The 15,890-nt window shown below is 35.7% G+C and overlaps 1 protein-coding gene across 11 annotated transcripts in view; it reads left to right on the plus strand.

Moving 5' to 3' along the window:
• The window catches only part of MIPOL1 (mirror-image polydactyly 1), a 339,430-nt gene that overhangs the window by 110,086 nt on the left and 213,454 nt on the right, over positions 1–15,890 (plus strand). For all 11 annotated transcript variants that reach the window (XM_047736318.1, XM_047736322.1, XM_047736315.1 and 8 more), the window contains 2 exons: positions 14,786–14,819; positions 15,079–15,249. In XM_047736318.1, the coding sequence (XP_047592274.1) occupies positions 14,786–14,819; positions 15,079–15,249 (205 nt within the window). The remainder of the gene's footprint in view (positions 1–14,785; positions 14,820–15,078; positions 15,250–15,890) is intronic.

Here is a 15,890-nt window from a genome sequence, read left to right on the forward strand (position 1 = left end):
ACACTTGAAATAGTGTAGAGCCTGAGAATCTACATTTTTAACAAGCAACCTAGGTGATTCTGACTTAGGTAAATAATGGACCACACTTAGATAAATAATGCTCTAGAAATTCTCCAATTTTAGTATGGCTTCAAGCACTTGGGAAATCTTGTTAAAATGTTCGTTCTCATTTAGTAAGTATGGTGCAGAGCTTAAGATTCTCTTTTTCTTCAAGCTTCCTGATAATGTAAATGATGCTAGTCTAAGGTGTCAGATTTAGGTCAAGACTCTAGAGCATCTAGAAATATACTACTTGTAAGATAGGTACAATATAGTAATGTAATATTTTATGATGATCCATCAATATATTTATTGAATGTTTGCTCTGCCCGACATTGTGCTAGGCTCTGTGGGGGATTATAGTAAAGTACTAATTAAAACATTGCTCATTAGGGAGACAAAAAGTCATTAAATAATCAACATTACAGTGTTCAAGTTATGTTTAGGTAATGTGGTTTGTTTTTTGTTTAGATTAATGGCTTCATTTTTTTTTGAAGACTGATACTCATTATAAGACATTAAGCTCATCCAATAATAGAAATAAAGAAACCAAAAAAATTTACGTGAATTCTCCAGTACCTACTACCAAATAACTATCTTTATCAATAGAGAAACATTATTCCAAACATTTTCTTTGCTTATATAGTTAAATACTATTATCTACCAGAATGGATGGTTGATGGTTGGTGGTTGAATGGATGTAGACATAGAACTAATTTGATAAAAATCATATAATTTTCTACATGCTGTTTATTTGAGAGGCAATATAATGTAGAGGTTAACAGCATAGAATCCAGATCCAAACATATGTATTTGAATCTTGACCTTGTTGCTTCCTAGCTGTGTAACTGTGGACAAATTACTCAGAATCCCTGGGACTCAATTTTTTGCCTACAAAATGGGTAAATAGTGCCTGCTTTGTATAAGTTATGAGGACTAAATGATTTAATAAATATTGAAAAGTACCTGGTTCATAGCTGGTGCTGTGTGTTAACTTGAATTTGGGAGTAATAATTGAAGTGAAACTAAGAAATTTTTGAACTTCATGCAAAGTTTTCTTATAGTAAACTGTATTAATTCCCCAAAGATCCTTCAAAATTTAAGAAGAGAGACTGAAAAACGTAAGGTGTTGGAATCATTAATTCTTTTCACTTTTTTGAATCATGCAGTGTTTCAGTTAAACAGTATCATTTAACTTTCCCCTATGAAATAACCTTTAAACTCCTTTTTTTCTTGTAAATTTTAGTTTTAAAATCTTTGTAAAAATTGTATTGGGTTCTATAGCCAAAATATCACCCTGATGTTTATTTTGATTTTGTATTTAAAATGGTTGAATGGTTATTATCTGCAACTTTTTTTATACCTGAAATTTTATACCTGATTTTTTTTTCTGAAGATTTTATTTATTTATTTGACAGACAAAAATCACAAGTAGGCAGAGAAGCAGGCAGAGAGAGAGGAGGAAGCAGGCTCCCTGCTGAGCAGAGAGCCCAGTGCGGGGCTCTATCTCAGGACCCTGAGATCGTGACCTGAGCTGAAGGCAGAGGCTTTAACCCACTTAGCCACGCAGGCGCCCCTATACCTGATTTCTTTATTTTGGGAAATCCCTGGGTAACTGAATTTCATTTTCAGTTTTTTGAGGAAAGGCTAATAAATACTTTATTCTCAGATTTAGCATGCTTCAGACTGGCTTTGTGTTATTCCTATATTCAAGTTGGTTATGAATAAAGTTATTGAGTTAAATATTTTTTGTTCTAAACATTGTAAAAATGTTACTTTATTTTTTGAGATTGAGTTTGGCTAAAAAGAAGTCAGGTCACAGGTTTTTTTCCCTTATCATCACTTATTTTGGTTTTTGGTGTTTGATTTTTTTCCTGCTGGATACCTGAAGGATTCTTTGTTTTTGAAGTAGAAGAACTTAATCATGGTATTTGTTTTGATTCATCTTTCATAACATATTTGGAACCCACAGCATGCCTCTCTAAGGGCTATATGCTTCTTTTAGTTCATGGAAATTTTAGATTTGTGAAGTTTGTATTCTATTTGTTAGGTTGTTTTAGAGAATCTAGTTATTTGTATATTGGGGCACTTTTGTCTTTATATGTTGTCTGTTCAATAATTATTTGAATCCCTCTTTTTTCCTCTGCATTCACTGTGATCATCTCAAGCCTTTTCTTTATATTAGTAATTCCAATTGTCACTATTCCTGTCCCTACTTTTTCTAGTTCACTTATTAAATTTTTATATATTCATTTGTTTATGGTTCTCAGCACATTTCCTTAAGTTTTCAACTTCCCATTTCATTCACTTTTTTGTTTGGCATCTTCTCTTGGAACTTTCCTTTCTTGAATTCACATTCTTATTATGTTCTTCTAAGATACCAACCACTGGTAGGAAATTTTTCTTCTTTCCTTTGGTTTATATAATTTTTTATATTTATCATATGTTTGTAATGTATTCATAATTGCCATGTCACTTCTCTTCATCTTGCTCATAATGTAAATTGTCAAGAACTTTTCTTTGTTCTGATATAGTGCAAGTGAGTTTTCCTCAATAAATGTTTCATATTATTTGAAACCTATTTACCTTCTCCTCAGAGCTATAGTTTCTTGGCGAGGTACTGCTTTTGGTCACCTTTCTGTATAGTTCTTGTGACAATGGGCTGGGTTGGGGGGGGTGCGTGGAGAGCATGGGAAGCTCTCCCTGGGGCAATATACCCCTTTTGTTGCAGGTTCTGTCCTGCCTGAGGTGTCTTGCAGTGGACCACGGGCTCACTCTACCTGTTCTTGTGTATATATAGGATCTGTGGGCTTTTATTTGTTCCACTGGTGTAGTGGAAAATGGTCCACTCTGATGCTTCTTCCTTCTTTTGTAAAGAGTCTTCTGTAATACAGGATTCTTCTGTTCAGGAAGGATTTTACTTTTCTCTGGGCTATCTACACAACTCATTGGTCTCTCGGGCTATTTCTAAGCTGTGTGGTATTAGTGAAAAATTCTCAGGATTTGGTGAACTCATTGTCTTTTCTCCATACCTGTTTTTATGTATAAAAGGGAAGGTTTGGTGAACTTGGCCCAAATCATCATTTCTCTATCCTACTTTTAAGAATTACCATGTGATGTCTTACTTCCTTTACTGTTTGACTAATTTTTTATCTTCTGTTCATGCGGCAGATTTCTGTGTTCAGATTTCACTCCACAGTCTTTACTTAGAGTTCCTTTTTTTCCCCAATAAACTTTTATTTTAGAATACTTTTAGATTTACAGAAAATTTGCAAAGATAGTACAGGGGAGTTTCCATACAACCACTTTCCAGCTTTCCTTTTTGTTAATGGCTTACGTTATTATGGTACATATGTCACAGGGGAGAAAGCACAGTGGTACATAATTAGTAACCAAACTCCACACTTTCTTTAGATTTCACTAATTTTTCTCATGTCCTTTTTATGTTCCAAGATCCCATCCAGGATCCCATATTAATTTAGTTGCTATGTCTCCTTTGCCTACTCTAGTCATATTTTCTCAGATTTCCCTCATTTTTGATGACTTGGACAGTTTTCAGGATTATTAGTCAGGCATTTGATGGAATATTATTCAATTTGGGTTTTAGGAATTTTTTTCACATGGTTAGACTGAGGTATGGGTTTTGGGGAGACAAAGAGTACAGGACTAAAGTGCCATTCTCATCATATTATTTCAACATTATGCTATCAACATGATTTAACATCAGTGATGTTAATCTTGGTCACCTAGCCAAGGTAGTGCTTGCCATGTTTCTCCATGTTACTTACCAACATTCCCCTTTCATATTCTTTGAAATATGAAAGATTTCAGATTACTTAATTGCAGATTACTTAAGTGCAGCCCGTACTCAGAGGTGGGGATAAGGGGTGTGGATTGAGATGTTAATTGAGCTCTACTTCCCTCATGGAAAATATCTACATAAATTATTTATAATTCTTCAGTACAAGAGATTTGTCTCTTCTCCTTCATTTATTTTTTTGTTTGTTTATATTAGTATAGACTTCAAGGGTACTCTTTTAATACTTTGGATTATAATCTAAGACTGTGTTGTTTATTTTGTTGCTTGAAGTATTGTAGCTTGGCCATTGGAAGCTCTTCCGGTTGACCTCCATATCCCTTTGACACATTTCCCATCCTTTTGATTTTTAAACACTTACTTCTCTGGCACCACAGAATGCCCCTGGGTCATGTCTTATAGGGATGTGTAGAGATGTATAGGGATGTACCTCACCCATAAACTCAGCCATTCCTCAAAGGGCTGTGATTCCTTTTATTGGAAAATGGTATTAGAAACCAAGATCGGGATGCTAGGTGTGCTCATTGTTACTTGGTGTGACTACTTTTAGTCCCAATCAGTGGAAAGAGCTACGAAATTTATATATATGTATACTAATTGATACACACGCACAGATATGAAATTATGTATCTATCTGGATCTTTATTTTTTTTTAAGATTTTATTTATTTATTTGAGAGAGAGGCAGTGAGAGAGAACATGAGCGAGGAGAAGGTCAGAGGGAGAAGCAGACTCCCCATGGAGAAGGGAGCCCGATGCAGGACTCGATCCCGGGACTCCGGGATCATGACCTGAGCCGAAGGCAGTCGTCCAACCAACTGAGCCACCCAGGCGTCCCTATCTGGATCTTAATATTAAGCTAAATTGTAATTCATACTTATTTCTCTGACTAATCCAGTGCCACATAGTTCATTTTGGCTTTCTCCTTTTTCTTATACATAATTTCCTCCAACAATAAGAAACCTGGTTTCCATCCCCACCATCCATCATTTCCTTATATCTTCTACCCCGGTATACATTATAACTCTTTCAAAATCATTAATGCGTACCCCCATGAGAAACAACTTCTCTTACTAGAGTACACTGTTCATATATAGTTCCTTTAGTCTTTAATCTTACAGTTTCCAAAGTACCACTTTCCAAAGTTACTTAGAATGGCTCTTCTTTTTTCCTTCCACCTCCTTCAGTGAAGTTATGTAATATAGTTTGTAATATACTCAGGCACTTTTTCATAGTCTTCATACTATCCTACAATCCTCTCACCTCCTGGTGATTCTTTTCTTTTTTCTAATTTTTGACAATTTTGAATAAAGTTGCTATAAGCATTTGCATACAGGTTTTGTGTGGACATATGCTTTCAAATCAGTTGGCTAAACCTAGTAACATAATTCCTGGGGCCTCTGTTTAATCTATGTTAACTTTAGAAGAGACTGCCAAAGTATCTTCCAGATAGCTATACTACACTATTTTGTATTCCCATCAACAGTGAATGCTTTTGTTCTCTTAATGATGTGTTTAGCAGAACATAAGTTTTAAATATTGACGAAATTCAGTTTATGGATTTTTTTTTTATGGATTGTACTTTTGTATTGAATCTAAAACTCATTGCTATATATAATGTTATACAGGTTTTTTGAAATCCTTCTATAGGTTATAAATTTCATGTTTTACATTTAGATCTGTGATTTATTTTGAGTTAATTTTTGTGTAAGGTAGATGGTACTTGTTTTTTGTGTATGGACATTCATTTATTCCAGTACCATTTGTTGGAAAGGCCATCATTTCTCTATTAAATTTCCTTGCATCTTTTTCAAACTCTATATTTGTATGGATTAATTTCTGGACTTTATTTTCTCTTCCATTGATCTGTGCATCTGTTCCTTTGCCAATACCACATGGTATTGATTATTGAATCTTTATAGTGTCTGAAATCGGGTAATGTTAAGCCATCTAATTTTGCTCTTTTATTACAGAATTGTTTTGGCTATTCTAGTACCTTTTCTTTTCCATATGTCTTTTATTTTTTTATTTTTATTTTTTTAGATTTATTTATTAATTTATTTATTTGACACAGAGAGAGAGAGAGAGAGATCACAAGTATGCAGAGAGGCAGGCAGAGAGAGAGAGAGAAGAAGAAGAAGAAGAAGCAGGCTTCTTGCCATTTGCGACGACGTGGATGGAACTAGAGGGTATCATGCTTAGCGAAATAAGTCAATCGGAGAAAGACAACTATCATATGATCTCCCTGATATGAGGGAGAGGAGATGCAACATGGGGGGTCGAGGGGGTAGGAGAAGAGTAAATGAAACAAGATGGGATTGGGAGGGAGACAAACCATAAGTGACTCTTAATCTCACAAAACAAACTGAGGGTTGATGGGGGGAGGGGGTTGGGAGAGGGGGTGCGGTTATGGATATTGGGGAGGGTATGTGCTATGGTGAGTGTTGTGAAGTGTGTAAACCTGGCGATTCGCAGACCTGTACCCCTGGGGATAAAAATATATGTTTATAAAGCTGTAAAAAAAAAAAAAAAAAAAAAAAGAGAAAGAAAGGATGAATCCCCAAGTTTTGTAGCACCATGGACGGGACTGGAAGAGATTATGCTGAGTGAAATAAGTCAAGCAGAGAGAGTCAATTATCATATGGTTTCACTTATTTGTGGAGCATAACAAATAGCATGGAGGACAAGGGGAGATGGAGAGGAGAAGGGAGTTGAGGGAAATTGGAAGGGGAGGTGAACCATGAGAGACTATGGACTCTGAAAAACGATCTGAGAATTTTGAAGGGGTGGGGGGTGGGAGGTTGGGGGCACCAGGTGGTGGGTATTGTAGAGGGCACGGATTGCATGGAGCACTGGGTGTGGTGCAAAAATAATGAATACTGTTATGCTGAAAAAAAAATAAAAAAATTTAAAAAAAAAAAAAAAAAAAAGAAGAAGCAGGCTCCCTGCCAAGTAGAGAGCCCAGATACAGGACTCGATCCCAGGACCCTGAGACCATGACCTGAGCCGAAGGCAGAGGCTTAACCCACTGAACCACCCAGGCGCCCCTCCATATGCCTTTTAAAATCAGTTTATTTATATCTACAAAAACACTTGCTGGGGCCAAATGTTTTTATTTATTTACTTTTTAAAGATTTTATTTATTTGACAGAGCACAAGTGGGGGAAGTGGCAGGCAAAGAGAGAAGGATCATGATCTGAGCCAAAGGCAGATGCTTTACCGACTGAGCCACCCAGGTGCCTGGGGCCAAATGTTTTTAACATAACTTTAAAAAGTAGATGCCAGAGTGGTTGCACCAGCTTGCATTCCCACCAACAGTGTAGGAGGGTTCCCCTTTCTCCGCATCCTCGCCAGCATCTGTCATTTCCTGACTTGTTAATTTTAGCCATTTTGACTGGTGTGAGGTGATATCTCATTGTGGTTTTGATTTGTATTTCCCTGATGCCGAGTGATGTGGAGCACTTTTTCATGTGTCTGTTGGCCATCTGGATGTCTTCTTTGCAGAAATGTCTATTCATGTCCTCTGCCCATTTCTTGATTGGATTATTTGTTCTTTGGGTGTTGAGTTTGCTAAGTTCTTTATAGATTTTAGACACTAGCCCTTTATCTGATATGTCATTTGCAAATATCTTCTCCCATTCTGTCAGTTGTCTTTTGGTTTTGTTCACTGTTTCCTTTGCTCTGCAAAAGCTTTTGATCTTGATAAAATCCCAATAGTTCATTTTTGCCCTTGCTTCCCTTGCCTTTGGCGATGTTCCTAGGAAGATGTTGCTGCGGCTAAGGTCGAAGAGGTTGCTGCCTGTGTTCTCCTCAAGGATTTTGATGGATTCCTTTCTCATATTGAGATCCTTCATCCATTTTGAGTCTATTTTCATGTGTGGTGTAGGGAAATGATCCAATTTCATTTTTCTGCATGTGGCTGTCCAATTTTCCCAACACCATTTATTGAAGAGGCTGTCTTTTTTCCATTGGACATTCTTTCCTGCTTTGTCGAAGATGAGTTGACCATAGAGTTGAGGGTCTATTTCTGGGCTCTCTATTCAGCATGGAGGTTCCTCAAAATGTTGAAAATAGAACTACCCTATGACCCAGGAATTGCACTGCTGGGTATTTACCCTAAAGATACAAACGTAGTGATCCGAAGGGGCACGTGCACCCGAATGTTTATAGCAGCAATGTCTACAATAGCCAAACTATGGAAGGAACCTAGATGTCCATCAACAGACGAATGGATAAAGAAGATGTGGTATATATACACAATGGAATACTATGCAGCCATCAAAAGAAATGAAATCTTGCCATTTGCGACGACGTGGATGGAACTAGAGGGTATTATGCTTAGCGAAATAAGTCAATCGGAGAAAGACAACTATCATTTGATCTCCCTGATATGAGGGAGAGGAGATGCAACATGGGGAGTTAAGGGTGTAGGAGAAGAGTAAATGAAACAAGATGGGATTGGGAGGGAGACAAACCATAAGTGACTCTTAATCTCACAAAACAAACTGAGGGTTGATGGGGGCAGGGGGGTTGGGTGGGGGGGTGGGGTTATGGACATTGGGGAGGGTATGTGCTATGGTGAGTGCTGTGAAGTGTGTAAACCTGGCAATTCACAGACTTGTACCCCTGGGGATAAAAATGTATTATATGTTTATTAAAAAAAAAAAAAAAAGTAGATGCCTACGGGCGCCTGGGTGGCTCAGTGGGTTAAAGCCTCTGCCTTCGGCTCAGGTCATGATCCCAGGGTCCTGGGATCGAGCCCCACATCGGGCTCTCTGCTCCACGGGGAGCCTGCTTCCTCCTCTCTCTCTGCCTGCCTCTCTGCCTACTTGTGATCTCTGTTAAATAAATAAATAAAATCTTTAAAAAAATAAAAAGTAGATGCCTTTTTTATTTCAGTAATACTTTCATTATAACTTTACAACTCTTTTTTTGGAATTTGGAAATTTGGAAGTACTATTACATTCAGTTTATCAGCCGGTGCACAGTGCTGTATTTACATGTAATTCATGACTGTGAATCTTGTTACCTCGGTTGATTACCAATTTTTTTAAAGATTTTATTTATTAATTTGAGAGAGAGAGGGAGAGAAATAATGAGTGGGAGGGAGGGGCAGGGGCAAAAGGAGAAGCAGGCTCCCTGCTCAGCTTCTGTCCCAGGACTCTGGGATTATGACCTGAGCTGAAGGCAGATGGTTAACTGACTGAGCCACTCAGGCACCCTGATTACCAATTTTATTCATGAAATTTGCTTTTAAATAGATTTTGTTTCTTTCAGAAATCAAAATCACATCCCAAAGATAACAAATCAGCTTTTTATACAATGTCACAACTCCTCAAGGGGATGATGTTTGTGCTTTATAGGTGAAAAAACTTGGAGTGGTTGACCACTTGCCCAAGGAGTCAAAGTCAATTACACATTGTAGGACTTATCTATCTCAGACTTGCATAGGTGACTCAAACCTACCAAATGGAAATATTAATTCATTTTTAAAAACCTTATTTTGCCTTGATCCCTTGTCCCAACCATCTGCCCACATACCCAACTCAAAACTTTTTCCTTAGAGCCTCTACTCTTAGTTTTATTCATTCTCTCTTTAATTGATGGCTCAATTTAATTTGAACCTCTCTTTCTATTTTTCTATTTTTTTTTACCTTCCATTGTCTACTTTAATTTGCGCATACATTTGTTTCCAGTTTTTATTACAATATGTTAAAATTAAGGTTCCCCGAGGCAGACCCTTTTTCATTTGTTCTTTGTAGCATTTGTATTAAGGGAGAAGTGGGAAAGGGAGAAAAAAACACTCAGTCCCAAGCCTTTTCTTTTAGTTTATTTAATCCATTCAATAAATATTTATTGAGGGGCGCCTGGGTGGCTCAGTGGGTTAAAGCCTCTGCCTTCAGCTCAGGTCATGATCCCACATCGGGCTCTCTGCTTAGCAGGGAGCCTGCTTCCCCCTCTCTCTCTGCCTGCCTCTCTGCCTACGTGTGATCTCTGTATGTCAAATAAATAAAATCTTTAAAAAAAATATTTATTGACTGTGTACTGTCAGGTTACTCAGAATGCAGCTTTATGGTCCCAGTGTACTTGAGAAGACAGACATTAAAGAAATAACTGCATAAATTCTTAAAATAATATTAATTGATATGAATAATTATTGTTTCTTAAGAACATGTTGTAGTCCACTTCTACAGTTTTATAGTCTAGGGGTGCGGATTGGGGAGATCAGAAAAAATACATAAGAGGGAAGAACAACAGCTTTAAAAGAATAATATGTCAGCATAGTTTTAAATGTCACTGTGGATGCTCCATTCTACTCAGTTGGCATCTGTAGGTTCTGAACTTTCAGTAGTGCATTTTAGGTGAATTTCTTAAGGTAGAACCAATTGAGCTTTGCATGACTGAAAATCATGTTTGGAGGCACTGGGTTACAAGTTGAAATAATACACATTATGTCATGTCTCTTTTTGTCTTAATTCCTTATTTCTTGCTTCCTATAATCTTCAAGTTCTTTCTGTCATTTTCTTTTCATCTTTGCCAGTTCTGATCTACTTCTGTCTTTTTGTGATATCTGTTTTTTCTTATATTCTGCCATGTCTGCCTTCCCCTACCCCTTGAATCTTCAGTGCTTTTTTCTTTTTCACTTTTAGTCAAAACTAGGAAAAAAGTAAAAAGGATTCAAGTTAAAATGACTAAAATTTACTTACTAATATAAATACATTTGTGTATATATATTCCGGCTTTTGAGATCATGTGATACTCAGTGTCTTCAGTTTTTCTTTTTAACATATTAAGGTGACACTGTGTAAAAATGAAAGAGAATAAAAATAAACAATTCAGAGTTTTTGATTAGGGTGATCACTAGTTCTTTTTATCGTTTGAGGTCAGTTTAACTGCTTCCCATTGAACAAGGTGAATGACTATAGGTTCAGAAAGGAAAGACACGATATCGACTGATCTAGGGATAAATCAAGAAATGTGACATTTCATGCATGGGTCTTTTCACTTAGCGTGCAGGGGTGTCAGTCAGAATATGCAAGGTATAGGAAATCAATTGAAACTTGAGCCCATGGACATTTACTTCAGCAAAATTCTTACTAATTATCATGACTATGTCTGGTTAGACTGTTATAGGCATAATTTAGTTTCCAAAAGGTTGCTATTCTTTTGTATAATTGCAAATTTCCTTTTAATGATATATAATGTATAGCTTGTCAGCTGTATTTCATATAACATCGACTATTACTTTAAGTCTTTATTAAACCAGTAAAGCCTTATATGTTACACATGCTGCTAGTAAAGCTTAAACCTCTAACAAGTCATTTTATATAGAAAATAGAAAACCTGGTAAACTGTTTCACATTATCCTCTTTTTTCTAAAAGTAGGTTTTTGTCTAATTTTTATGTTTTCTTAAGTAATACAGTAGGTGATGTTCTACTAAGACTGAATTTTATTTTCTGAAATCCAATTTTTTAGGTGATTAGTCTTTAACTGGGTATTGAGTGATCCAACTCAGAAAAATATGTCGCAGTTGGCACTTAAACAGTGTTTTAACATCAAAGATCTGGTCTCATTTTCCAGTGCTCTATATCAGGGATGTGCAAAGTAAAGACCTGTGGTGCACATCCATCCTTCCTGTTGTTTTTGTGAATAAAGTTTTATGGTAGCACAGCCACACCTGTTCATTTACATATTATCTCTGGATGCTTTTGTACTACAAAGGCAGCATTTAGTAGCTTCAACAGAGAACATACAGCAAAGTCTAAAATATTATATGACTGTTTACAGAAAGTTTGCTGATCTCTGCTGTAAATAATCTGGTTGAGACTAAATTATGATGTAGTTAATCTTTGATATCCATGACAAGTACTTCCTGAAACTTTTAAAGAAATACAAATAGAGAAATATAAATAATAGCCTTTTCTCTTTCCAGACTCATATTTATATTGAAAGTTACTTGTTTGTATGAATTTTTCGTATCTCACATTAACCATTTGCTCATTTTCATTAAAGTTTTGGTTTTCTTTTAATGACCATTTGTCATTGTACTTACAGGGATAACCATAGAGCAAAACTGAGATCAATTTTAAAGGTTAGGGGTGCCTGGGTGGCTCAGTTGTTTAAGCGTCTGCCTTCAGTTCAGGTCATGATCTCATCGTTCTGGGATGGAGTCCCACAGTGGGCTTCCTGCTCAGCAGGAGCCTGCTTCTCCCTCTTCAGCTCCCCTCGCCCCGGATTGTGCTCTCTCTCTTTGAAATAAATAAGTAAAATTTTTTGTTGTTGTTTTGTTTCGTTTTTAAATTTTATTTTTTCAGTGTTCCAAGATTTATTGTTTATGCACCACACCCAGTGCTCCATGCAATATATGCCCTCCTTAATACCCACCACCAAGCCTTCCCAACCCCCCAACCCCCATCCCCTCCAAAACCCTGTTTCTCAGAATCCACAGTCTCTCATGGTTCGTCTCCCCATCTAATTTCTCCCAACTCACTTCTCTCCTTCACCCACAGTCCTCTGTGTTATTCAAAATAGTAAAATCTTTAAGAAAATTATAAAGAATGGTAAAGCAAAACTGAGATTTAAATAAATGCTAAATGATTGGCTTAAACCTTATGCCCTGCATGTCAAACCTGGCACACCTACTTAAACATGTTCAAATTCACTCATCAGCAAAATGATAAATCACTATACATTATGTACTTCTAAGGGCAATCATATACATTATTTATATCTGCAATGCTAAATTTATGTGGAAAGGATTTAATATAAGCTTTGACAAGAAGATTTTATTTTTTAAAAAATTTTATTTGTTAGCAGAGAAGTTTGTTAGTAGACTAAATACAACTATCTTAACTAATACAACTCTCTTAACCATAACCTCTTGAAAGATAATAATTTAAAACATTCAGACTCATTTGTCTCTCCTTAAAGTAATAATTCTTCACCTTGCAATGCCTAAAAAAAATTACAGGTTATCACATAGAAATTGCATACACTCTTTGTTGTGTTGATTATTTTGAATGTACAAATTAGGTATCCTCCCTATACTGTTATTTTCTTCCTAATCATATATGGAGTTCATTGGAACAAAAGAAGGAGATTTATAACCTTGAGATCTAAACTTTGTTTTTTTGCAAGCATTTCCAGTTATCTGCTAATCTGAATGTTTACTTTCATGTATCTTTTCATTTTAAATTATCGAATTTAATAAGTTAATTATGACATTTATAAGAATTTAAATTGAGTCTTCTTTGGGAACTGCTGTAATTAGCTCTTAGTCTGATTTCATCTAAAAAGAACAACATTAAGGTAAATACTTTTCACTACATATGACTTCCTTAAAAATGATGTTTAAATGCTACTGATGTTTTTCAAATACTTTTACGTGAGCATCCATAAGTAAGAATTTTGTTATCTTGTGCTTTTCACTGTTTTTTTAATTGATTAAAAATCATTATCTTCAGAGTTTTTGTAGAACGAGCTTTTATGAAGCAGGAATTTGAAAACTGTTGATTTATTTTGGGAGAAATGTGAATCTAAGTGGACATTACTAGTTTGAGATATATTAAGTATATATAATTCAAAATTGCTGTGTCATACTGTAAATTTAGACCATTTAAGAATGTGTAGAAATAGTTTTTGATAGGGCACCTGGGTGGCTCAAGTTGGTTAAGCGTTTGCCTTCAGCTCGGGTCATGATCCCAGAGTCCTGGGATCAAGCGCCAGCATTGGGCTCCCTGCCCAGTGGGGAGCCTGCTTCTCCCTCTCCCTCTGCCACTCCCTCTGCTTGTGCTCTTTCTCATGCTATCTCTAAAATAAATTAATTCTTAAAAAAATAGTTTTTTATGTATATTTATTTTTTTCCTATTAAAAATGCAGTGTTCTTAATTTCTCTTCATGAATGTAGCAATTTCACTGAACTATAGTTTGGAACAACTTTGTAATAAATTTGTTGCTTCTCTATATCTTTTCCAAGTTACCTTTTTTTATGGTGGTAAATATTAAATCGTAGGAGCCCAGAAATTGGGGATATGAGAAAACAGGAACTTATATATCTAAACATTTTAGTACAATTTAAAAATAATGGAGCTATTTCTAAAATCGACATCATTTTATTAATACCCATTACAGATTTTCATTTAACTTACCCAATTTATTGATTGCCTAAATTACATTATAGGCATTTTCTAAGATACTCGTTTAGAGCTTCTTTCTTTATCATTCCTGCATTTGTTCAATTCACCAACATCAAAAAACATTTCAGTAAGCACAATGACTCTTCTAAGACAAAATGCATTTATGAGAGGGGTGAATTTACTTCCTTAGGCTTTAGATTGAATAATTCTAAGTATGTATTGAAAGAGAAAAATAACATTAGTCATCTAAAAACGTGTGCTCTGGTTTTGGTCAGCCTTTCTATATGGTGTATTTGTTTTAACAAATAGATAGCAGCAGGAGATTTTCAGTTCAAATTTAGTGGTCATTATTTGTCTTTGCTTTTGAGGGAATATAGTTAAACTTGGCAATAAAAATACTTGTCTTGTTTTATTTGTGATGAAGTCCAAAAAACCAGAGGAAATACAGTTTTTGGTAAGAATTGAAAGTCCAGGAATAAATATAATGATGAGAAGTAGTGCTTCTATCACTAGGGAACTTTCCTCATCTAAGCACATATGAACAATTGATCCTTGTAGTCATATATAGCAGTAAACATTAATAACTTAACAGTCTGAAGTCAGTGCAGAAGATATGGAGCATTATTGAAAGATGGAGTCGAGCAGGTGGCACTTTAATATGTTCAGTGTCATGGTTGACTCTAAAGACTAGTCGAATGAAATTACTTGAGGTTCTAAAGATTTAAAAAGCGAACTCATTTTGCTGCACTAAGGAAATGCTACTGATCAGGCTTTCTGTGTCCCTTTTTTCTAGGCTAGAAAATATTAACCCTGAAGAAAATGACATGGTAAGCCATTCTCTGAGGAGATTTCTTGATGTCAGTCTTATATCTTAGAGGCTTAAGTTCAATTGAGTGGGTTTCAAGAACTAAGATGTGGGAAAAAGAAGAATTGACACACTAATAATGTACATCTTTGCTGCAATATGAAAATTCAATAACTTCACTCAGTCAATTTACAATTCACATGTGCCTATTAATTAAAACCCTATATTAAATAAAATATATTAAAACTTCATGTCTGACTAACATATAATGGTGTTGGTAGACATTACAGGAATTACTGAACAGAATAAACAATGCAGACACAGGAATAGCTATTCAGAAGAATGGAGCTGTAATTGTGGATAGAATCTACAAGACCAAGGAATGTAAAAAGAGAATAACTGCAGAAGAAATGAACGCAGTGATAGAAGAGCGGGATGCTGCTTTGTCTCAGGTAACTGCATGTATCTGTAAAAGCATTTTTGCCTGTTTCTTTACCGTTAAAAAAATGACTTTTCCCTACATGGTCTTAATTCAAACAGTTTTCAGCATATGATTAATACCACGATGATTAGATACATTAAAATAGTCACAAATTTTGTTAGACCATTCTTCAAATACATACATCCTCATTTCTTAATAAATCTGTTAGGTTGTTATAAAAATTTAGTTATATTAAAAAAAAAGAATTTAGTTATATTCTTTAAAGTAATCACTTTTATATGAAACTCCTTACTTGAGTCACAGTTTTGTGAGGGCTGAGATTATGTCTTTATTACTGTTTTATTCCCAGTGCCTAATTCAGTGCCTTTTAGTAAACACTGATAAATGAGTCAAATTATTAGTGTATTCTTTTCTGAACATGACTTACACCTTCCTGCTCTACCTGAAACCTGATTACCTCCCTGAGGATACTGCTTCTACTTGCAGTCCTCTCAAGTAGTGATTGTATTCCCTCCCACAGCAGTTACACCAGTGGGCTTACAGGATTGTTCCGCATTAGTGTTTCTACATCACTGTTCCTTTTCCCTCTCTAAACACCTCTAGTTTTGAAACTCGCACACCTGATTGTACTGCCCAGTAGGCCCTCCCATT

Source organism: Lutra lutra, chromosome 7 (genome assembly GCF_902655055.1).
Source record: "Lutra lutra chromosome 7, mLutLut1.2, whole genome shotgun sequence".
Classification (NCBI taxonomy): domain Eukaryota; kingdom Metazoa; phylum Chordata; class Mammalia; order Carnivora; family Mustelidae; genus Lutra; species Lutra lutra.